Raw genomic sequence first — 23,070 nt, forward strand, 5'->3', positions numbered from 1 at the left:
ACTCACGTAACCAGAATACAGTCTGACCTCTGAGTACTTACAGTTACAAGGAATGGCATTTGCTGATATCTACTGGTTGCCTGGAACAGTTTAGTTACCAGAAGGAAACCAGCTGTCTACAGAGCATTTTAGACTGAATCAAAACTTCCAGTGGCTTCTGAAATCAAACTGATACCACATTTTAATGCTGCTCGCTAGAGCCCAACCCAACTGTTTCTCTGGAATTCACATACTGAGGATTCACAAATTTGTCCCCTAAATATGTTAAACACCAGCATCCTTTTATTAGTAGAGTACAGGCATTTTTTCGTTCCTAGGTCAATTTTAGCTAATAAAGTTTAGATAAAATTAAGGCCAAAGTTTTTCAAAGTAACTAGTCATTTTCAGTGTCTCCATGTTTGGAAAGGCAGTATTTAGGAAGAACTGACCACACATCTTCTAAAAACCAGGATCCTTTAATATGCCTACTGCTGCCTGCTTAGGATTGCTAATCATATTTTACTGTCTTGACCCTTAGATATCTAAGTAATGAATCACGGTGAAAAGGAAGCTGAAGAGGATTATGTATGCCTTAGTGCCAGACAACAGTACCCTGCAGCCTGCAGCTGTATGATTACATTACTGAGACACTAGCTCCATGGCAATGCTCTAAAACAATCTACTGATCATTCAATTTAAATTACTTACCTACTGACACACAAGTTCTAGAGTTAAAGGACTAATCTCTCTGCACTGTTCACATCAAAGGATTTAGGACTTTAAAACTATGAATTAGGAAAGGGTAGGATGGGACGTTCTTAAAGCCTACTGAGACGAAGGGATGGTTATAACAGCACATCCTTTTAAGGGCTAGAGAAAACAATGGGTGAAAGTTGTTGAGAGCTAGGTTTTTTCCATTCTACTGCTTCTTCCTCCTACCCCCAAGAAAAAAAGCAGAACCCCCTCAGAAAACAAAACAGACGGAAACAAAGCGTGATTAGGAACAGGAGCAGTTTTAATGAGAGAAGAGAAGGAAGGAGAAGAGTGGAAGGAGGGGGAAGAGTCTAACAGAAGGGATTCTTGGGAGAAGATAAACACAGAAGTCCCAAAGGAAAGGAAAAGGAGGAAAAAGAAAGAGGAAAACAAAGTGCAGTCAAGGTAAGGGAAGCGGAAAGAAGAAGCAGGGATAATGTATCTCAACACCTCTCAAGGAACTGCCCTTTCCCAGTGCATGGCATTTAGAGGTAGGTACCTGCACTGAGAACAGACGTTTCTAAGCAGGGACAAGTCATGCACTCCCGGCTGTCCCCAATTAGTGTTGTATGTTCTGACAGCCCTAACCCCAGTATAAGAGGACAGCAGAAGAAGAAACCCTACAGGAGAAAAGGAGGCAAAGTGACTTTCAAAAATATTCTGTAGGTGCAATGAAACTGTGCATAAAATTGTTAAACCACTAAGAATGCATGGTAAGTAATATTTATGTTATATATATAGCAATAAAACAAACTATGTAACATCCTATGTGTCACCTTTTTATTGTTTTCTTGCTCAGAATCTTCAACAGCCTAAGGGAAAAAAATATATATACATTACCCAAAGAAAATGCAGTATGAAATACTCATAAGTAAGGCAAAAAAAATCCTCAAAAAGTTAATGTATTTAGCAAAAAGTATAACCTCTTCCACTTTATTGTGTGGCTCATCTGTCACAAAAACTTGCAAAAAGTTGCAGTATCTTTCAAATGTGGGCACACAAAATATGAAATTCAGCTGTTGGCCAGCAGTGGGAATAGGAGGGAGAATGCTAAACGGTGAAGTCTGAACTACTGCAACCGCTAGATGCCGGGGACAGGAAGTTTCAGAGAAGAATGAGAGAATGACACACCTAGACAGCACAAAGGATCATCTGGATATGCAGGCTGTGCTTTAAATGCCCACATTTGGAAAAGGCCTGTCTCAAGATGTTACTTGCAGTGGTTAAGCGAACATCTCTGCTGTCTTCCTTCAATTATAAGCTGTCACTACTCAGAATCTCAGACAGCTAAATGGTGACTTGGCACTGAAGGTACAAACCTAAAGAATAAGGATCGAGTCACTGATCAGCAAAGAAGCAAAGAAATTACCCAAGGGCATATGCTGAGGATGACTGACTAATCTGGAAAAAAAAAAAAAAAAAGCTTAGGTAGTTAAGCACCTGCTGATTTAGTAAGTGAAACTAGCCCAAGAGCAAACAAGTTAAACAGCAGTTCAGTGGGAGGATCCATAAAAGTCTCGAAGAACCAAGGATGCAGACTGAAAGACAACCCAAGCAGGCAGGTCTGATGTCTCTGTGGTACCGCTAAAGAGAGACATACTGCCATGGGCAATCTGTGTCATGAAAAAGATTTCCCTTGTTGATACTTCATCTGGAATAAGATCCAAAGGTAGCCAGGCAGGAGAGAAGTGACCACAAATGCTTGAGTGACAGAGCAGTATGATCTGATAAGGTACCTCAGCACTTGAATGCTTCCTTCTGTAGCAAGCGGCTCTAATGCCTTCAGTGCCAGAGCAGGCTTAGTTTTGAATTCCAGTGCCCTGTATCTTAATTACTGTCAAATGCTATAACAAGTAATATTCTGTTACTGAGCACAGACTGATAAACTGTACTAAATCAAATACCACTGGAGTAAAAAGCACTCTTATCCTGTCTGCCAGCTGGCTCCCTGGTATAGCCCCATTGCCACACTGCCCCACCAGGGAACAATCTTCCTACTTTGCCTGTATTGCTGCAGGTGGAAGGGAAAATCTACCCTAAGAATTAACCAATAAAGAATGACCCAGGGTATCCCTATAATGAAGACACAGGATAAAGCTTTGCAAGGAAGCATTGTTGAGTGAGGAAACTGATATTCTCCCCACATGAAAGCTCTGAAATGGTGATGCAAAGTAAAATACCAGAGACAGGATTGCAGGAAATTGTTAGCAGCCTTTAATTAGTATTTCTGGTGAAAATCTCTACTTCTTGTGCACTGTCTTCCTATGTACTGACTCTGTTTCCTCAATGAGTATTCCACCTGAACAAGCAGAGAGCTATTTTGGGCTATAAAATTTTGTGTCCTCATGAATCTGAGGGTTAAGAATTCAGTGAAAGCTTGTATTCGACTCTTCTGACAACATGTGACGCTTCCACAAAATAGAATGTCTTCTATACCTATCTCTGTGAAAAGCTTCTAAAGAAATACATATAAGAAGCAGTCCCACCTTTTTGACACTGATGGCAACAGCTTCTTTTTGACAATAATCATCTGCAGAAAGGTCACTTCCAAATTTGTACTCCGGATGTGCTTCTTCTTCCTGGTCAGCTGCACAGAAAAAAAAGAAGGATCAGTGCAAAAAACACAGTAGCTGCTGTTTTTGTGTGTGAGATGAAACAAATGACAGCCTAATGCACAGCTTTGGTTTGGGAGATCTTTTTAAACAGACGGAAAATTCAGGGCATTAGGTTTCCAAGCATTAGTAGTACATTACAGCAAAGGCCTGAGATTCTTAGGGCTTTGGCAAGGTTAGTAAGGGAGACTTTATTCAGCATTTATCTGAAAGAATCATTAATATGCTTAGCAAAACTGTGAAAAAGCATGGGATTAGGGAAACAAACAAGAAATGAAGACGGGTTCTTTAAATAAAGATGTAAAAAGTTGCTGGTGTCCAGACTTCTAATGTGTGTTTTTAGAGTTTCCTCACACACCCCTATTACAGAGGATCCTTTAAATTTATTTTTAAGGTGATTTTCCATAAGAAATTAGAGCTCTCAAAGATGATAATAAGGCCTCTTACAAAAGCAAAATCATTAAGTATATGATTTATTTGGATTTAAATAATAATTTTGGAAAATACTTATTTGAGTCTCTTGGTAGTCTAGCATGTAATTAATAACACAACACTGTAACAACACTATTAGAAGTATTCATTTCAAGTGGGACTCAGCCTGCCAAATAGCACGTCCTCTGTGCTCCTGGATCATCTGAAGAAAGATATTGAGAGGCCCTTCCAAAAAATCCTTGTGCTTCAGGCTTCTTCACCATTGCAAGGACAGACAACAGATTTGGATCATAAAGAGCGTCTATTCTGAGGACTTCTACTGACTGCAATGGCAGCAGCTTTGTGATACGAAGAAATCAAGGACCAAGGGGTTGGCTATAGGTCGGACATTCAGTATGAAATGGGTCATAGGCCAGTCTTGGGACAGACGTTTGCAGGCACTGCATGATTTACCTCATCTGAAGGTGGCCATCTAAAAACAGGCCATGTGAATCATATCCTAGAAATGCCTACTTTTCTCTGTTGGCCATAAACACATTCCACATCACTGGCTCAGCTCTAGATGTTTACACTAACGATATCTGAAGTTCAGCGCGAAAAATCCTATCCCTGATGTTATCCATATAGAGCATAATGCAATAGTCCAATCTGATGTTGACACAAGCATTAAAAATAGTGACAAAATCTGTTTCCAAAGCAAATATCACAGCCTCCCAGTCACGTACACACATACATACACAGTGAAAATCTGACTGGGTTGCTGCTACAATACGATTTCTGAAAAATAAGTTAAAAACTACCACTTGGACCACCTGAGCTGTATTCAATGCTCAAGGTGCCAACCACAGCCTGCCACAGAACCAGAAGCAGCTACAGCATCTGAGATGAGATGGTGGGGCTGGAGCTCTGCATAAATGGTCCTGCACTGAGTCGAGACTTACTGCTGCTGCCACAGACCACGCATGTGATTTGCATAGGTAACACAGGCATGCTAGTTGATGATGCCAGCCCACTGTTTTACAACACGCAATGTTCTGAGAGGCGTTCTCTACGAAATCCTCACCACTTTCTATCTCTTCTTCATTATCGTCCTCCAGGATATTTACAGGGGCAGCTGTTTCACCAGCCTCCATCATCTTTTTCAGCGCATCTAGCTGTTCTGTTTATAAGAAAAACAAAAGAAATTAGTCACATCATAAACAATTTGTAGCAATATGAAATACATGAAAACAAGCATAAATAATACTGATTCTGAGATCTACTTTTACTTAATGGGAACTCCAAGATCAAATTTTCAGTTAGCACCAAAATTTTGCAGAATAAGAGTGTCATTAGACATGGACTGTTGCTAGTTCTGAAAAACTGTCAAGAGCTGTAACCAAAGCTCACTGAAGTTAAGGAAAGTACCTCCACAGACTTCAAAGGCCTTTGTAGCTAACATTATTTCTTCAAAGAATAAGCGGACAACTCTCTCTTCTGTGACTGATCTATGCACCATATTCAAATGGAGGCAGAGCTTGGATTTTCAGTTGTGTTCCTGTGTGCATTTCAGTTAGACAGTATGAACACCATCAGTGTAACACTGAAGTCAGTTGAAGGTTTGCCTGCTTATCTTTGGCAAGAGAAGGAGCAGGGTTTATCACTATGGCCATACTGGAAACTAAGATAACAACATTATTATTATTGAAAGATAAGTATCAGAACTGGCAATAATAGCAAGAAGAGCAATCTGAAATTCCATTTCATTTTTTGCTTATCCTGGAAAAACACAGCAATGTAAACATACCACTGCAGGCAGAATTTACAAGAGATTATATCTCCGTTATATTTTAGCTTGAACAGCAATCTGATAAAGTCCCAGGATTACATTTCTAGGTCTATCTACACTACATGCTGATATCAAGGCCCAGACTCTAGCGTTCATATGAAACGCAAGGGCAAACAAAGTGTCATTTACATACAATTCATAACACATATTCTTCAACATGGAAATGCAAGCAATTTGAAAAGTTTAGTAACATAAGGCTCATTCATCTCAAGTCTGGACTTTTGTTTAATTTAATACTTGACAAGCTTTACTTACTTTTTTCTACTTCAGGTTTCAGCCTTTTATTCTTTATGAGAATCTTTCTTTTGAGGTCATTAGGAGAAGGCAAGGCTTTACCTGGATCAAGCTGTAAAATAATTAACAAAAAAGCCTTAGTAACAGCTATTGGACCTCTCTGTATCCCTGTTTTGGTCTTTGACTTTAGGACAGCAATGGTACTGGGCAGTGAGCAAGCAGTGCCACCCCAGGCACAACCCCGGAAGGCAGTGTGACTGGAGTAATACCATCTCCTCTGTTCTTCCCTATTCCATGGGAATGCTCTGTTCAGGTAACTGTTGCCAGCTGAAATCAGCACACTGCTCTCCAGCCTACGCCATCCTCAGCTACACTGATCAAAATGTCTTCTGTTGTCTCCTGCCTAGCAGAGGGCATGGATGTGGCCGGCAATTCTTCATCAGAGGACTTCCTACTTTCCCTCTCTCCCTGTGCTTGACACATAGTCCAAGTCACAGTTTAGCCTTTTATGATTCGATCTCTAAATAACTCACCTTTTATGGTCCCTTCAAGCTGTAATAATGCAAGCAAGGCAGCCCACACATACTTACAGAGTACTTTACAGAGTAAAAATAGGGTGGCATTGGTGAATGGAAAACGCTACCCAGACCTTAGTTAAGTGATGAGGACTGTTTTTTCCCAGTAGGGCTACAGGGCCATGTCTCCAGTATTTATGAAATGCACCAAATGGCAAATATCACATACACAGTAAGTATGAGTAAAAGGTTTGTTCCAATTTGGGGAAGGAGAAAAAACATTATTGAGAAAAGGGAAAAAGTACAAAATCCTCTGAGTTAAGCTTCATCACATCAGTCTGAAGCTAAGAAATAGATTTTTTTGGGTACTGTATGTAGTACCCTCTCCACCTGAGGCCTGCTAAGAATATTATGTAGGGAGTTACTGTTATAATGGACTTTGGTTCCCAGTGAAGCATGAGCGATATGGGACTAGAAAATATTGTCAGGACTAGTAAAAATTATTAGAAGAAATATTCAGATATTCTTATCCTTAAATCCGACTTTCTGAGCGAGGCAGAAGCACAATTCTGGAGGAAGAAATGGAAGAACCAACCACCACAACTTGAAACCCAAGTACAAGAAGCAGAGATGACAAACACCAACCAAGCCAAAAAACCAACCAAACAACCCAAACCCTGCCACAATAATGGGTGCAAACCTCCTTGCAGAAGGGTATTAACTATCTATTACCAGCAGGCTAGCTCAGTCGTGGGAGTTGTGCAGCTTGCTCACTGATGACAGAGTACACATTGAGCAGCTGTTCCTGAGACCACTTACGTTGTAGTTCCACTAGATGTCAGTGCCACAGAGATCATTTATCCCTAGGCCTCCAAGGATGCTAGTCAGCATCCCCAAGCATAGGGTAGAGCAAGATACCCATTTGGACAAATATTTGCTTTCATTTAAAAAACAAATCCACTTCAACCAGTGTCATGTCTCTGTTAAGGTCTTGCCTCCTCAGCCAGTTGAGGCACTAGCAAACAAGTGCTCCTGAAATACATATTCCAGGTTTCCCGGGATGTCTTTGCAACATTTGCCTTGCCAGGGGCTGGGGACCGAATGAACCCCTGAGGAGGAACAGAGACAAAATGCAGAAGGGAGCGCAGGCAGCTGAAGCTAAATACTGGGGCCTGAGGTAGTAGCACTGTAGCCTTTGGCTGGCTCTGCTTTAGGCCTGCCTAAAGCTGCTGAAAGCAAGTCTTTCCGAAGAGCATGGCAAGGTATTACAGACATCACAGGGGAATACCGCAGTTTTTTTCCCTCTGGGTTGTACTTTTTAGAGAGACAACCGGATTTTCTCCCAGCCTTAAGTGTTGCTGTCCCTGCCACATGCAAGGGAAGCTAAGAAAAGCACAGCCCTGAAGATGCTGATGACAGGAGGCCTCTTTAAAGGGGCTCACAGGGTCAGGAGCTGAGAGGTCAGGCAGAGCGCTCTTTGTCACAGTCTCCCACAGCACTGAAGAGCAGTTCACTGTTTTGTTCACTGTTTTGGTGGCTGCTGGCATATGAAGTGAGCAAATTGTTCACGGGACTAAGGAAGGCCTGGAGGAGTAGCTGCAAGCGCTGGATAACAAGATATAAAGCCTCAAATGTTGTATTTGTGGAGGAGTGTCTGTTGTTACCTCCTGCCATGCAGGAGGGTGAAGTGCATGCAGATTACAGTGCACTTGATAGCCTAAGTGAGACTGCAGGGAACTCTTCGTGCTTAATTTAATTCTTAATGGAGTAGTGGGGGCTACCTAGCCTGCCGAGCCTGATCTAGAGTATGAAGCATGCAAAGTGCAGCTGAAACAAGAGGTACTGCATCCTTCTCCAATGAGACCATGCAATTCATAATTGTTTGTCAACGGTGACTGGCAATTTCAGAGTAACATATGCCCAACAAGTACAATGTATGTGGTGTATTTTATATAGGAGCTGATATTACGTCACACATCAAGGGGATGGAGTTCCCCAGGCTGCTCGCCCGAGCCCTGTATAGAAAAGATTAAACAAACCAGATAAGGACAAGTTTGTATCAAAAAGCGGAGACACCCCAAATCGCTACTCATTTTTGAAAGCACAGGACAGGAACTGACAGCATTCCCACAATAGGTAATATAATCCCAGTTTATCCTCTCTCTCAGATACAGCTAACATAAAAAATAGAAACAAAGGCAGAAAATAACATACTGGATGGGCTTCTAGAGGCTGCTTCAACAGGAGATCTCCAAAAAGATCTTCACAGTATTTTGACATTTTGTACTGTTGATATTTGCTGGAAAATATGACATCAGTTAACTTTTAAATATATAAAAAAGAAATCACTATTATTCAGCAAAAGAGAGTAACACTAAAATAATTTAGGCATCCCAAATTATACACTGCCCACTTCCAACTGAAAATTATTATTTTACTGTAAACAAACTGTCAATAAAAACCTATTATCTGACACATGAATTTAAAGACCAAGAAAGCAGATGAACTGAATACCACACAGCTAATGGAACGTCCAAATATACTTCACAGCTTTACCACAGATAAAAATATTGCTATTTTTAAGCCAGCTAAAGCTTGACTAGGATATTAACGTACAGTTTCTTCCAAGTGAGATCCAATGTATCTGCACACCCCTATACAGTTTTCAAATACTCTCAAGTTACAGTATTTTTGAGCATATCATCTTTTTCATCCATTGCACTATTAAAAATAAAAAAGGGATACGCTATATACCTGCAGTGATTTTCAAATGAAAGAATGACAGGATACTCTGATGTAACAAATGCTGTTTCCTTAATGGCTTGAATTACATCCTTTAAAATGTAACAACAGGATTCAAATTAGAACAGATCAAATTACAATCACATTGAAAGAGATTTTTTTTTTGTCCTATACTCCACCCTGAGAAACAGAGCGCTAAATCTCAAACGTAGCAAATGAAACCAGAACAGGAAAAAAAAAAAAAAAAAAAAATCTACGCTCACTCTTCTCTACATCCCCCAACGACCCGGATTCAGTGCCTGACAGTGCTCACCGCACTTGCAGCAAAGACGGCTGCTCCACTCACAACCCATCAGTGCTACCCCCAGATCTGCCACCTCATCTTGCCAGGAAGGATTTCAACTCCAAGAGTAACTCCTACATCTCCAGGCTGCTTCCACAACTAAAAACTTCATAGGCAGTGGAGGGGATTTTTATTCAGTTGAGCAAGAGTTACAGGATGTGGAAAGACTGGAAGGTTGGGCAACAGATGAGAGCCTGCTTCCTGCAGGGAAGTGAAAAAGGGGTGCATGACACATGGCAGAAAAGAGCCTTAAGATTTGGAGACGAGACACCCTATCAACAAGATCTGTCAGTCGCAAGGGAGTAGCAGCTGGGTGTGGAGAAGAGGAAGGTGCCCTGCACTGATTCTTGTCCTGGGGGGTTTATTTGGGCTTACTTTCAGATGTAGTGGTCAGGCATTTACCTTGAAAAGAATATCTGTACACATTGCTTTTCCATGTGTTATTATTGGTTCTTGGTCTTCACCTTTTCCATCCCAACAGTCCAGCTCAACGCATCTAAAGACCCAAGAAAAACTGTATCAGCTTTCTTAGTGTTTCAGTACAGGCAAGCTACTCAGGACAAGTTCTGATCGGTGATGTTCAGGAACAGTAGCTACGAAGCAAATTTAGGCATAACATTATTCCTTTTAAGCTGTATCTGTGTAATTTCAGACTGCTTTTATAACTTTGGATGTATTACCTTAAATACAGTATGTACGGGAGAATATATGCACACCTGAGTACCTTACTATTCATTATTTATTCTCTTCCATGGTTAATTGTGACATGCTAGAGTATGTCAAGAAATTAAGCAGGAAATCATGAACTGATTCTCATTTACACATAAACTTCTTAATTAAAAGGCAGAAAACCCTCTCAAATTCTTCAGTTTTCATTTTGAGATCAAACTTCTGTTGTCTTTATCACAACCCATCTCCCATCTCCTGAAACCAATTCATACATTATCTTGGGGTGTTTTTCTGTGAGAATAATAGTACCTTAAATATGTCTATTTTCATTTATCACACATTTTAATTTATACATTCAATTATGCAACTTATCACTACTAAGGAATATTATGTAGACTTAATTATAAGATTCACAAATGTTAAACACTATTATCTACTGCTTCCAACCTGCATCCAGCCAAAAGCACTTGTCTGTACATCTCCACTGAAGACTTCCCACCAAACTGCCTGCCTGTTAAGTATGTGTTGTGGGAGGAACTGATGAAATAGTGAGCCAAAGGATGGTCCATTTCTTGATACAACTCCAAACGATCTAGGAAAACTGGGGCATTTTCATCTGACATCAAGTATCTGCAAAATCCATCACTTGATATGAGACCTGGAAGGAAGAAGAAAGCATGGATAACAACTTACTGTTAGAAATTTATAATGGGCACAAACCCTATCAAAGCGGTAACCCTATTACAAAGTTATGTCTACGCAAGCTTTTGCGAGCAAACAGAGGCTCCCTCTTCCAGTACTCCAAGCTAAATAGGAACTGTGTCACTGGTGCAAAATCTACTACTATGTTCCCAGAAAATAAGAATAGCTATATCAGAAAAAATTAGGGTTCCATCTAGCTTAGTATCCTGTCTCCAGCACTTAACAATAGTCAACCTAAGGTATCAAGAGAACGTGAGCAAGGCAAGTATGTAGTGACATATCCTCAGAATACTCCAACGGTTTCAGACTCTTGGACTTTGCGAGCAAGAAATTGTGAGTTTACTTTTAATAGTCTTACATGGGATTTCTTCCCCTCTGCTTGATATTTAATCCTGCGCTGACTGTGGCTACATTGCAGTTAATCAGCTTGCAGCATGCCTAGAGATTGTTCTCTGCTGGCAAAAACAAGTGAAGACCTACCTGAAGACGCTCACGTGTGTTCATTTGCAAAGCATGGAAAATCTAAGATACTTCCAAGTTCATTGTTTGAAATACCTGCAGTAGTTTATTCCGTTACAATGAAAAGCAAGCCATTTTCTATGTGAACGTGGGACAGTACATTAACTCAGGACAGAATCTGCAATATCTTTCTTATATTTCCCTGTTATGTGCTTCATAAAGTATAAAAAAAAAATCAAGGGATAAATTTCAATGAAAAAAGAAGGTAAGATAATCAGTATCAGTACTGCAGTATCAGTTTTTAAAGTGGCCAGGAGGCTAAAAAAGGATAGGGAAGAAGGGATTACTCACAAAGAATCACAGTAAAGAATAATTATTTGACACTAATTTGGAAACTGCATTCCCTAAAGTCAAATATGGATGCTCAGCTATTTCTAAGCCACAGGTCACAGCACTCCTAATTTTATTGTGTTTACAGCAACCTTTTCTCTTATACAGAGAACTCCAATAATCCTGCTTTTTATTTTGCTCATAGCCTTCTGAAAAATCCTGTAGAGGAGCTTAAGCTTTCCGTGGTGTGTGTCAGCCAAAGGTGAACTGTTCTGGAAAGTCTTACTCAAATCCTCTCAGCTGCTTCTGAGTTTTGGAAGAAGGTGAAAAAGGGGGGAAAATGGAATTTCCAGCTTTGAAAGTGTTTTTATTTCATTGATCACTGAGAACTTAAAAGGGGCAGCACAAAATGATTCTCAGATGCTATGCAGTGAGTCTAGCGGAAAAAAACTCACAGCTGGGCATTCCAGGCAGACAGTGGTTGTGGTCTGTAATCTTCTTGCTCAGAGATAGCATAACACTTTGCAACGCATCCATGTAGAATACTCTGTTGCAAGCTAGGCTGCTGCCCTCAGGTAGTAAATGAATCACAGTATAAGAAGGCTAAATGACTATCCAGTGGAGAACGGTAACATTTTTTACAATACCTAAACAGCTTTGTAGTCGGCCACATGCATGAGGCCCTGATGGCAGAAGGAGTCCCCACATTGTCCTCCATTTACTCAAGGCCAAACTTGTGTTAGCCTCTCCCACTTTGCATCAGGACAGCTGTCTGTGTGGCCATGCCGTAACTTGGATCACGGAATTAAATCTCCTGAAAAACCACCGATTTTGAGGGGGAGATATTTCTCAGCAAATCAGGTTCCCAATCTAGTTCCCTGGTGGCCACACAAGTGCTTGCCCGCTGACCACAAGGACTGTAAGCTCCTTTTTCAGAAGTCAGATGCTTCAGAACATGTTGTCCAAATGCTTAAAGACCGGTGATGTAAAATTTCCTCCCATTTGTTTACCTTTACTCTTCAAGTCTTCATCTGGCTCGTATGTCTCGATTATCTGCATTGCTCTTTTCGTATCATAGAATGGAAATAAAATTTCATTCAGCCGAGGATCTCGCTGGTGCTAAGGTTAGAAAACAAGAGAATTCAGCAAAACAATGTAGTACATGGCTATCATCCAAGAGCATTTCATTACTGCAGATGAGAAAGAAAGAAGTGGACATTTAAAAAAAACAAAACAAAACAAAAACTAAAACTTACAGAATATCCAATGGTAGCTTTAGCATTAGACAGAAAACAAACCTTACTTATCTTTCATAAGAAACCTAGGCAGTTTGATTCTAGAAATACTTCCAAAGAGTCCAGTGTAATCGTATAACTGGTCTTACTGTTGCTTGTTCATGAAAATAATGATTGCACGTGGTGTACGTGCCAATGAAATGTTGAAAATAAATAGCTAAACTCTCTTCTTCGTAAATTCTCTCTCTTCTTCCCAATCATTTTTGTAGGTCATGTAAACTGATAGACTTGACTGATGGCACTGTAATCACCTCCGCAAAAATGCATGTCTTCTGCAACATCTATAGCTAAAGTAAAAATTAGAAGTAAAATAAAGCTATACTATAAATACAGAATTTGAAACCTGAATTTAAAAATGTGCAACTATTCATTATTTGTGAATTATACAAATATTGTTCATCTGCTATTCAAAAATCAGCTTAAGTTCTCAGAAAAAATATGTAAGACTTAAGAAACTTCACAGTATCATCTCCTCCATTCACAATAATTTATGATATTGCGATTTCATAATATATGTAATACTTAGGTGTCGAAGATACAATTTAGCAGTGATTTCTAATACACTACTAAAATTCAGAGTTTTTAAGGTTTCATTTTAGAGTGTGCTATGTAATACTTGGGGTTTTTTTTTCCATTCCAGATTAGAGCTGCACACCGTGTGCCTGATTCTCCATTAAAACAAAACAAAACAAAACAAAACAGAATTGAACTGAGTAGTGGCATGTAAGCAGATGCAATAAAACGTAAAGAAATAAATATGACTGTGAAAATACTCTTTTACCCCGGTAAGTGCAAAGTTTTCAAGCTGTAGTTTAAGCAGAATTCAGAAATGTAACAGGCCACCCCCATATTGGTGATCAATAATTTGGAGTGGACAGGATGGTATTTATATGGCTTGGCACAGCAGCATTTGCTGTAATTTCTTATGTGTAAACATTTTGACTTTTTTTTTTTCAATATACAATTGAAAATAAGCAACGTCATCTATTTTCTTCCAATCAATATATTAGTGCCTGTGCTTGACTCATTTCAAGAAATTACAGCCAATGCCAATATAGACATGCAAATAAGGAGGGATCTTTCAAGTAACACCACTGACAGTCTGCAGCATCTGAAGTATAGCAATTACATTCACTACAGATCAGCTATCTGAATATGTACATAAAACTCAGATGAAATATGAAATGAAAGCAGCTGGATGCAGGACATAACTTGCTAAGCACCACACAACAGCAATACAACACTTGCATGCAACAATACAGTCTACTGTGACAAATGACAAGCTATATACCATTAGTGAAAATATACCACTTCAAAGGATTTTAAAAAAGAGGAAGGAAGGTTCTTACTAAAGAGAGCTCTTCCCCACTCTTTCTTCCACAGGTAATCATAAGAAAATGGAAGAAAATAAATGGGATAAAGCAAAAAAGTCTCCTCTTGGGAAACAGTGTCTCAGAGTTATTGTATGGAGCTAAGAGCAAGATATTCTTCTTAATGATCATTATTACTTTTTTTTTTTTTTTTTTAACCTGAACAGAAGTATGTCTCTATGCTTAGTTTAAAAAATAAAACAAATTTGACAAGTGATGAGGTGTGACTTAAAAAAAATATAAATATATTTAGGACATCTCTTGAGGAAATGTTCTGCACTCCTGAATTTGAAGACTCAGAAAGCTGTAACACAAAAGCTAACCAATACTAAAAGCACAAAGTTCCCTTCAGAAGACAATGTGCCTCAGGACTAATCATATATGTCCAATGTAGCTGCTTTTGCTTCTTCTAGTTACTATACTGGAAGGACATCCTTCCACTAGACCTTCTTAACCATATGAAGGTGAACCATCCAAAAGCATGCACAGAAAGAATGCCCCGTTGATTTACATTTGTCCTGTGCAGCAATAAGAAGAGTCTCCTTTTGTGGAAATGCAGAGAGAAAGAGAGAAAGAGAGAGAAAAAACAAAAAAGGATGTCCTCATATCTCCTTCCCAGAAGAAGGGAGGAGTTCTGGTCAGACTACTGAATTTCTACTTTGACAGTTACTTGGCTTAAAATTTATTGCTGCAAATGCATGGCAGAAGCAAATCTCAATAGCAGTGGTCTCATTTGTTTTTCTATAACTTTTCTTTTTTCTTAAAATTTGACTTTAAAAGAGAAGACCTAGGCAAAACACTCAATGCTTGACAATAATAAAATTTCTAAAAACATCCTAGATGCTTTAACAGTGATATGCAATTAAATCAGCTGTCAGCCAGTAGCATTTAAAACTCAAAGAGAGACAGGAGCTTGCCTGGGAAAACTCCAGGAAAGCATTTCACTTTCCACTCCTACCCAGAAACATACCCTCATACTGCCTTAAAAACCCACAGAACTAACAGCTTCTGCAGCATGCCTTGGAGGTTACTGAATTCAAAATAATTTAGGTTGAAGGCTCTCATGAAGAACTGCCCTGCCAAGCAACTCCCTTCTCCAGTTAGTGGTGATGTTTAATGCTGGAAAATATAAAAAGATTTTTATTGTTATATAGGAGAAGTGTTGGCCAGATGTCAAGGGGATAAAAATGATCATATCAGGAGAGAGATTCCGGGTCATTTAGTGCCTCTGAATTCATGATCAAAACCTTAAAGTCTATATCAAAACCTAAAGACTTCCAGAATAGAGCCAACGACATGGGTTTCAGGTCATCAGAGCGAGTGTCCCACTCTATGAATAAATATATATATAAAAATATAAAAAAATATAGTGTGTCCCCCTCCATAAATTTGACTAATTTTCTCCAGCTTCATTTGCCAACTAAAGGGCCAACTATATGATTTCCATTTGAAAAACCTGCCATGTCTATAAGATGTAAGGAACAAGATCTTCAATCTTGCCCATAAAATAAGACTTCTGACAAACAACTGCTAAAACCATACAAAGTTGAGAGCACAGCACTGCAACTTTAGGCTTTTACTGAAGAGACAGTGGAGACAGCCAGGAAGTTCCTACAATTGCTGGCACTTCAAAAGTGTGAGCTTCCAGAAAGTACACTTTAAACTAAAAGGATCACATAAATCAATTTTAAAATAAAGTCGAAATAGTAGTTTACTGAAAAACGAGGAATTACTGAACTCATGACTAACACACACACACAACAAAAACCCCAGAAGCAAATATAGGTCAAGGTGAGGGCATGGCTTTATGTTTCAAGCAATGAAGTCTATCACTGCAAGTCAGCTTGGGGCTGAAGTAATTTAAAAGGATCATTCACAATTTAAACAACAATTTAACTCTTTCTTCCTCTCAAAGCGGGAGCAAGAATGGCATAGCTTAACTATGACCCTGAGTCCTGCAAACATTTAGACACTGAACTTTGTAAATAATTACAGTAAAAGAACATCTCACAGTAGTGACATTAAGCATATGCTTACACTGGGCAGTAGAGGGAACTACGTGGACAGTAACTGAGGCCTCAAGTATGTAACCATTAGTGACGAAACTGCTAATCTTCTCACTATCTTTTCTTTTTGAATACTCTTCCTACAGGTAGTTGTTTTCATGAAGAATAAGGCATGCATTCCTTACTTAAAAAAAAGAAAGCAAGGGGAATTTACTGCTTAAATCTTCATACAGTAGTATCAAAAATACATGAAATACATAAAATAGATGTATAAATACTAAAATTATTTTAGACAGAGAGGTTTTTGGTAAATGCACCTGGTCCCTAAAAGCTCATGTACAGAAGTAAAACAATTCCCCGTATCCCTGATGCCAAGAATCTATTGGTATAGAACCAGGGAGAATGTATTTATTTTTCAAGTGTATATTCTGTCAAATTCACATAGTGCAGTTGCTGTTGTTGCAGTTCTGAATGAATCAGTCTTCTGCAACTTACTGTGCTCTAGGAGTAGAAAAGAACACCACCGTTTATTGAAATACTTCTCACACTCATGATATTTTTAAGAAATAGTAAATACTCTTGCCAACAAATGAATTTTGGAAATACAGCAATAAAAATATTTCCTTTTATTCAACATTTATAGTAATTCAAAAATCATAGACAAGGCCCTAAAATATCCTCTCAATCCCTGGATTTGTAAGAGATGGAAAAAAAAGAAAAGGAGTGAAGAATAAAACCACTGTTTATAAAAGCCCACTTCTTTTTTTCTACTATTCCAAAGGATTAGCAGCTATATTTATCAGTGGCCTATAGGTAAAATATATTGCTTATAATAAAATACTGGAAGTATTTTAGCTATAACTGCACTGAATATAACAGTATAAAATACATAAAACATACATAACACACAACATAACACAACCACAGGTAATTAACAGATGCAATCTGCAAAGCCAACACGTAGAAAGCACAAGAACAAATAAGGTTGGAGCTGATTTTTGCACCTGGATGTTACCATCATGGAAAGATCAGCAGATAAGAAGCATAGCAAATAATGGCATGATACATGCAATGGAAAGACTGGAAGAAGCAAGCCACTGCAGACAGACTGGTATGGTAGTTAATGTATGAAAAAGCTTACTTCATTTAGAAAGCTCACTAATTGGTCTACCGTTAAATAATCAGTTTTGTCTCCATTGCTGAAAAGAAATTTATTAGAGAATGTAAGTTTTCATATATGATGCTACAGTAGGTATGATTTACATGTTGACATTGTCGATACTTTTAAAACCTTCTACTTTTCTACCTGAAGTGGCTCTATATCTCAAAATTAACAGTCACAGAATACATACTATCTATGCTAGTACTGTGCATCTCCCATATTTGGTAAAACTTAGCAGATATTACTTCATAAAACAACATGTAAGTCTTCCAGCTGAGAATAATTTGAATGAAGAAACTTTTAGATCATCAGATTTCTTACTTAATTTAGTTAGTTCACATATTGCATTAATCACCTAAAAGGAGCAAGTTAAAATTACAGTAGTTAGTAAAGCCAATGCAAATAAAATAAAAAGTTCCAGGTGCTTCATTTAACTCATGTAAAAGTTGCTATAAAATACACAGTGAACTTTTACATTAACAATCTGAGAGGGAAGGATGGGGAAAACGTAGGCTTGAGTTTGTCTTAAAATACTGCTGATAACACTAGGATTCAAAGATAGGTAGTCTTTACAGTGCTCTGTCACTTTTAGATATAGACTAAAACAAGATCATATTAAATTTAAACTTACATCCTCCTATAGAGTTCTTCTATGTCAGTTCGGGGACATATCTTTTGGGTAAGCTCATAAAATTTCTCATAAGTAAATGCTGCAGGCTCAATTTCATCATTCTGCAACAAAATGCAAAGGTAGATTATCCAGCAGAGGACTGTTTATGTATTCTTTTCCTAAGAGCATATCTTATATTGGAGAAAGCAAATGAGAATTATCTTAGTGCTTCACCTAACGTACATGGATTCATTTGTATTTTCTGAAAACAGTTCTCAGCTCATCTTTATCACAGATCTGTTTGGCGTGCTTATATTCTGACCTCACGGTAACATTAATTCCACATAAACACAGAGCTGGAACACAATCTCTATTTTTTCTCCTTAGGCTTAAGAAAAAGTCCAAGATGAACTTCAGGATACATATCCTGAAGCCAAGGAACATTAGGAAAACGTCCCAGGTTTGGTGCAAAGCGTTTAAACAGTAAAGCCACTCTCATACAGGGGTGCGTAAAATTTCCACGAGGGAGGGAGGATGCAGTACTCTAATGCATCCAGTGCTGCGTCCTTTGGCTGAACAAGGCGAGCACTGCAGGAGAGAGGAAGAATTTGACCTCGGGTGCCAGGCACCCAGGCAGCCCTACCATGGGGATTCATGCTTTTCTGTGCCCTCCCTCCCCGGCTGGAGACAGCAGACGGCTGCCGAGCCTGCAGGGCTGCCCCTCGCCAGCCTCGCCAGGCGCTTGCTGCAGCCAGGCCAAGAGCGGAGGCCTGGAGTCTCCGAAAGGGAGGGAGGGAGACTTGGCGGGGAGCGAGGGCGAAGAAACAGGCTGCAGCTTGCAGCCAGTCCTGGGGCTGCGGGCAGGGCGGCTGCGGGCAGGGCGGCTGCCGCCAGCAGGCAGCACTGGCAGCAGCTCCGCCACGCAGGGGACAAGCGGCAGGAAAGGCAACCGGGGCCCAGCATGCGACAGAGAAATGATAAACGCATTTTCTGCACCAATATATTTTGCATAAATACATGAGGGGGCAGGCTGTCATAGAAAAGAGGTCTGATCCAAGAAGTTTAAGGACCACTGCTGTCACATAGATTTAATTATGCTTTGCTTTTAGTAAACAACCTGTGGTGATGAGTAACTTACCCCTGAACAACAGGCATGTTTTTGCGTGATGCAAATGACTTAGATCACAGCTGTAAATGTGAATGATTCATCAATTTCTTAATATATAAAAAGAAACTTATTCAAAACTGCTAAATACCTTTCCACTGGGAAGACCTAATTCCTTAAGTGCCTGAAAGATCACTTTTTCTGTTTTACCTGATGCAAAGGTTCTGGTAATGCTAAAACAAAAAAGAGTAGGGGAAAAAAAAAGGAAAAAATGTTAGTCACTTTCTAAACAATCAGTTCTCTCTCTCTCTGCCAACATTTTCCTCTGGCTTCAGCTGATGAATGTAAGCACCTTCCAAGTAATCGTGCAGTTGAAGAAGTGCTCTAAGTTTCACAGAGCAGAAATGCCCTGCCTGCAAGCTATCCATTACAAAATATATCAAAATAATGAACTGCAAAAAGAACAAAAGGGATTTTTTCCAATATACTGGGACACAGAACTGTGCAAAGCATTATTCTGTTGGCTCTTGCCACGCAACCGCATGCATGGATAAATGACTGTGTTTAAAGAGCAGCAGACTCTCCAAGTGAGGAGACTCATGTCTCCAGGCATTCCTGGTTGTGGGGACACCCCTTCCTTTCCAAGCATTAATCTGTTCCTCTTGGAAGGCCACCCATAACGTGGGCCTGAACCATTCCCCATGGCACCTTCCTGGCTCTTTCCTCTCCAAGCCCTCTCTGCTAACGAGAAACTCTCAGCTGCATGCCAAATCTCCTTCCTTGCTCTCTCACTGGCTACAGTGGTCACTCCTCCCTTCGAATGCTCCCTCACCTTACAGCCCTTACAAATAATCCTGTCCTAGAAATATTGTGCACAACTTGTTTAAGTAGGCTTCCACTTCCACTGAAATAGTTCCAAACTCTGTGATTAATATCTGCTTCCTCCTGTAAAACAGAAGTGATTTCACCATGCATGAGACTGACATGGTTTCACTTGAAAGGAAATAAAACCAATTAAAGCTTAAATACTGGGTATGATTAATGTGAAAACTTTCGGTTTATTTCTGTTTCCACTTGAAAAACCTCTAACTTTTGAAGAGTAGATCCAAACTTAAGAGCTCTCCTTCCTTCTTTCTCGGGTTTAACCTAAAATGACGGGTCCCACAACCGCTCAATTTTGACAACTCAGTCTGGATAGGAAAATTGTGATCTGTATGCATATCTATTTCTAACGCTGTCGGAAGTTGTACATTGGGAAACACTCTACAACCATCGCCTGATGGGAATATGTTGCTCTTTATCATCAAGTGAAACAAACATTTGCTGAGACTTTCTGTTAATCTCACACATACTAAATAATTTCACAAAGTGAAAGATGTGAAACAAACTGTTGCTTTCATTTGTTGCCATAGCAATTCAGAGTTGTTTGACTCTCCAAAACACTCTAAACCTCTTATGTAAATATTTTCATACTAATAAAATGAATATCAGGAAGCCAAAGATCTAAATGATAAAATAGTATTTTAACAAAACTTTGCCAATTTTTTTTACTGAGTTCTTAAAATATTTAGATTTCTATGTCCCTATTTAGGCACCTAAATAAGTTGTTTGATTTTCCAAGTTGATAAGTACTAAGATGTTTTCAATAAAATATAGACTGAAGAGTCTAACTTTAGGCACCTGCTTTTTTAAAAATCTCATGACCTATTTTTCTACTTATTCTGAGACACAGGAAAATGCTAGCTAGATTTACAGTCTATCCTCAGCCCTGTAAAAATGCTATGGCTGCTCTAATGAATTGGCCCCCAGTAATAAATGTCATGTCAAATACGTGTAATATTGGCATAAGCAATCAATCAGAAACTGTGAGCCAAGATTCCATGGCTGCAGAAAACTTATTTTTGATGCCAAATTCTCTTTTATTTCACTGAAGATGACAGCAAACATAGTAATAATTTGTAATGAGAGTAGCAGCCTAGAAAAAGATTGCATGAATCAAAAAAATGATACAGCACGACACTTCCATTTTGCTAGGGATATTATAAAAAAAACCCTACTTGTTCCTCTACCAGAGGAGGCTTCATCCTAACAGATTTACATTCATCTCATTGTAATGTCATGGAAGAAAACTGTGTTACTTCTGAAACAAGCAAGTTATTGGTTGACAGATACCTACAGGTGTTTAATCCTCATGTCCTACAGTCATATTGTTTTTGTTTTGGGTTTTTTTTTTTTTTGGCAAAGTGTTGATTACGTTTTCATTAATATATTTTTAAAACACTTCCCAAATCTGTACTGAGGGGTATAAATCTGTCACGTTTGTTGATGGATTAAATGACTTGGTTACAACTCCAAAGCTTTACCACTTCCAAATCATTACTTCAAAAATCAAGCCAACACAAACTGTTCAAAACAATCTTATCTTGGCTACACTGATTTTATCAGTTTGGCTAGAACTGGAAGTATCACTGCCTACACTCTACAAGAAATCCTCTAACACTATGATTTCCAGCCATCATGAAACTGTAGTCTGAGATTTCTTCCATGCTGTTTGGAGTAATCGATATCAAATACATTTACTAACAAAAAGTGTAATTTCAAATTAACTTAATTAAGTCAGTGTAAAACAGATTTAATTCTCATTTATCATAGTTTAGCTTTTGTTGGTAGGTTCATTGGTAGAATCTAAATTAGTTTAAATCCTTATAAATGTAGTCATACAAAGGATAAACATAGATTAAGCTAAGCTAATTTTTGAACAGGGTCTAGCTAAACTGGTGCAATTTGCATGTGTATGTGCATGTGCATGCGTTTTCTACCAAAACAAAGCTGCAGAAACTGAGTAGATATTTTTTAACATATGTTGACCTTTTTAACAATCTACAGAAATGTTAAAATCAGAAAATACAAAGTATCCTACCAAAGCCATATCCTCATAAGATCTACAGATGTAGTTCTAGTCTCCAACTGCTGAAATTTATTAAAGCTCAGAAAACAAAACCGATGCTCTCCTAAGGTTTGCCCATTACTAACTGTGCCAGTATTTCTTATCTCCAAAACATAGTATATATGTTGGCAATAGCAAGAGATAGGCCCCAGAGTAGGTTAAAAACTCCAAGTAGTCAAGAAGAGTCTTCACAACCTGAAACCTCAACTGTACTAAACTGGAGTCAGGTGAACATTTATGCTGTTTACCACTGACAGCCTAAGGAGTTTCAGCTTCCCAAGGCTTGCATTCTCTATGGCCATGTGCTAGCTGCGACAATCTGCATTAAACTTAAAGAGCTCTAATTTCCAAGGGGAGATTTTCTCTCAGAGTTTTACTGTGCTTCACTGTAAAAATGAACTAAAGCTGATACTGTGATACATGTTCCTACAGCTTACCAGATCTGCGAGGTCTTCTCCTGGGAGAGTAAAGTTGTGTATTCCCAGAGCTACAGCAATTGCTGCAGGGATCCCTGGGTAGCAGAAGGCAGCAGAGGTTTGAAGAAGTAGGGTTGACTAGAGGGCACTGTATTTAAAAACAGGTATATGGGACAGACCAGAGGAATCTGGAGGTGTGTTGAAGGCGAAGCACCAGTGGTTTATCAGGGAAAAGAGATACGCTCAGACACCCATGTGCCTGCATCCCACTTCCCCACAAGCAGAGCTTGCTGGGACCTGTCTGCTCTCGTGATCTTACTGTCCCCCGTCAGGGCTCTGTTGCAGAGGGGAAGCCACAGCTCTGATCCACCCTCTTTTCCAAAGCTGCAGTTAGAGGTTTACAGAGCAGCCTGACTTTTTCCCCTCTGCTCTCATTCCTCCTCTACACCTTTCCTTCTGCCTCTCTCAGACATCTCTTCTAGTCCTTTCAGCAGGTGGTAAGAGTGCTTCCCTGACCAGCCTGAAAAGGCTGCTACATCCTGCTCCTACCAACACAGTGAA

The 23,070-nt window shown here is 39.2% G+C and overlaps 1 protein-coding gene across 13 annotated transcripts in view; it reads right to left on the reverse strand.

Annotated features, from left to right (window-relative positions):
• The window catches only part of PLCB4 (phospholipase C beta 4), a 216,200-nt gene that overhangs the window by 55,601 nt on the left and 137,529 nt on the right, over positions 1–23,070 (reverse strand). For 11 of the 13 annotated variants that reach the window (XM_064510009.1, XM_064510003.1, XM_064510008.1 and 8 more), the window contains 12 exons: positions 19,298–19,379; positions 18,063–18,163; positions 17,411–17,468; positions 12,609–12,717; positions 10,555–10,765; positions 9,841–9,934; positions 9,108–9,187; positions 8,568–8,652; positions 5,860–5,950; positions 4,840–4,935; positions 3,219–3,319; positions 1,509–1,544 (listed from right to left, as the gene is read on the reverse strand). In XM_064510009.1, the coding sequence (XP_064366079.1) occupies positions 1,509–1,544; positions 3,219–3,319; positions 4,840–4,935; positions 5,860–5,950; positions 8,568–8,652; positions 9,108–9,187; positions 9,841–9,934; positions 10,555–10,765; positions 12,609–12,717; positions 17,411–17,468; positions 18,063–18,163; positions 19,298–19,379 (1,144 nt within the window). The remainder of the gene's footprint in view (positions 1–1,508; positions 1,545–3,218; positions 3,320–4,839; positions 4,936–5,859; positions 5,951–8,567; positions 8,653–9,107; positions 9,188–9,840; positions 9,935–10,554; positions 10,766–12,608; positions 12,718–17,410; positions 17,469–18,062; positions 18,164–19,297; positions 19,380–23,070) is intronic. The other 2 variants (XM_064510012.1, XM_064510013.1) reach the window with 2 other exon arrangements.

This window comes from Dromaius novaehollandiae, chromosome 3, assembly GCF_036370855.1.
Source record: "Dromaius novaehollandiae isolate bDroNov1 chromosome 3, bDroNov1.hap1, whole genome shotgun sequence".
Lineage (NCBI taxonomy): Eukaryota > Metazoa > Chordata > Aves > Casuariiformes > Dromaiidae > Dromaius > Dromaius novaehollandiae.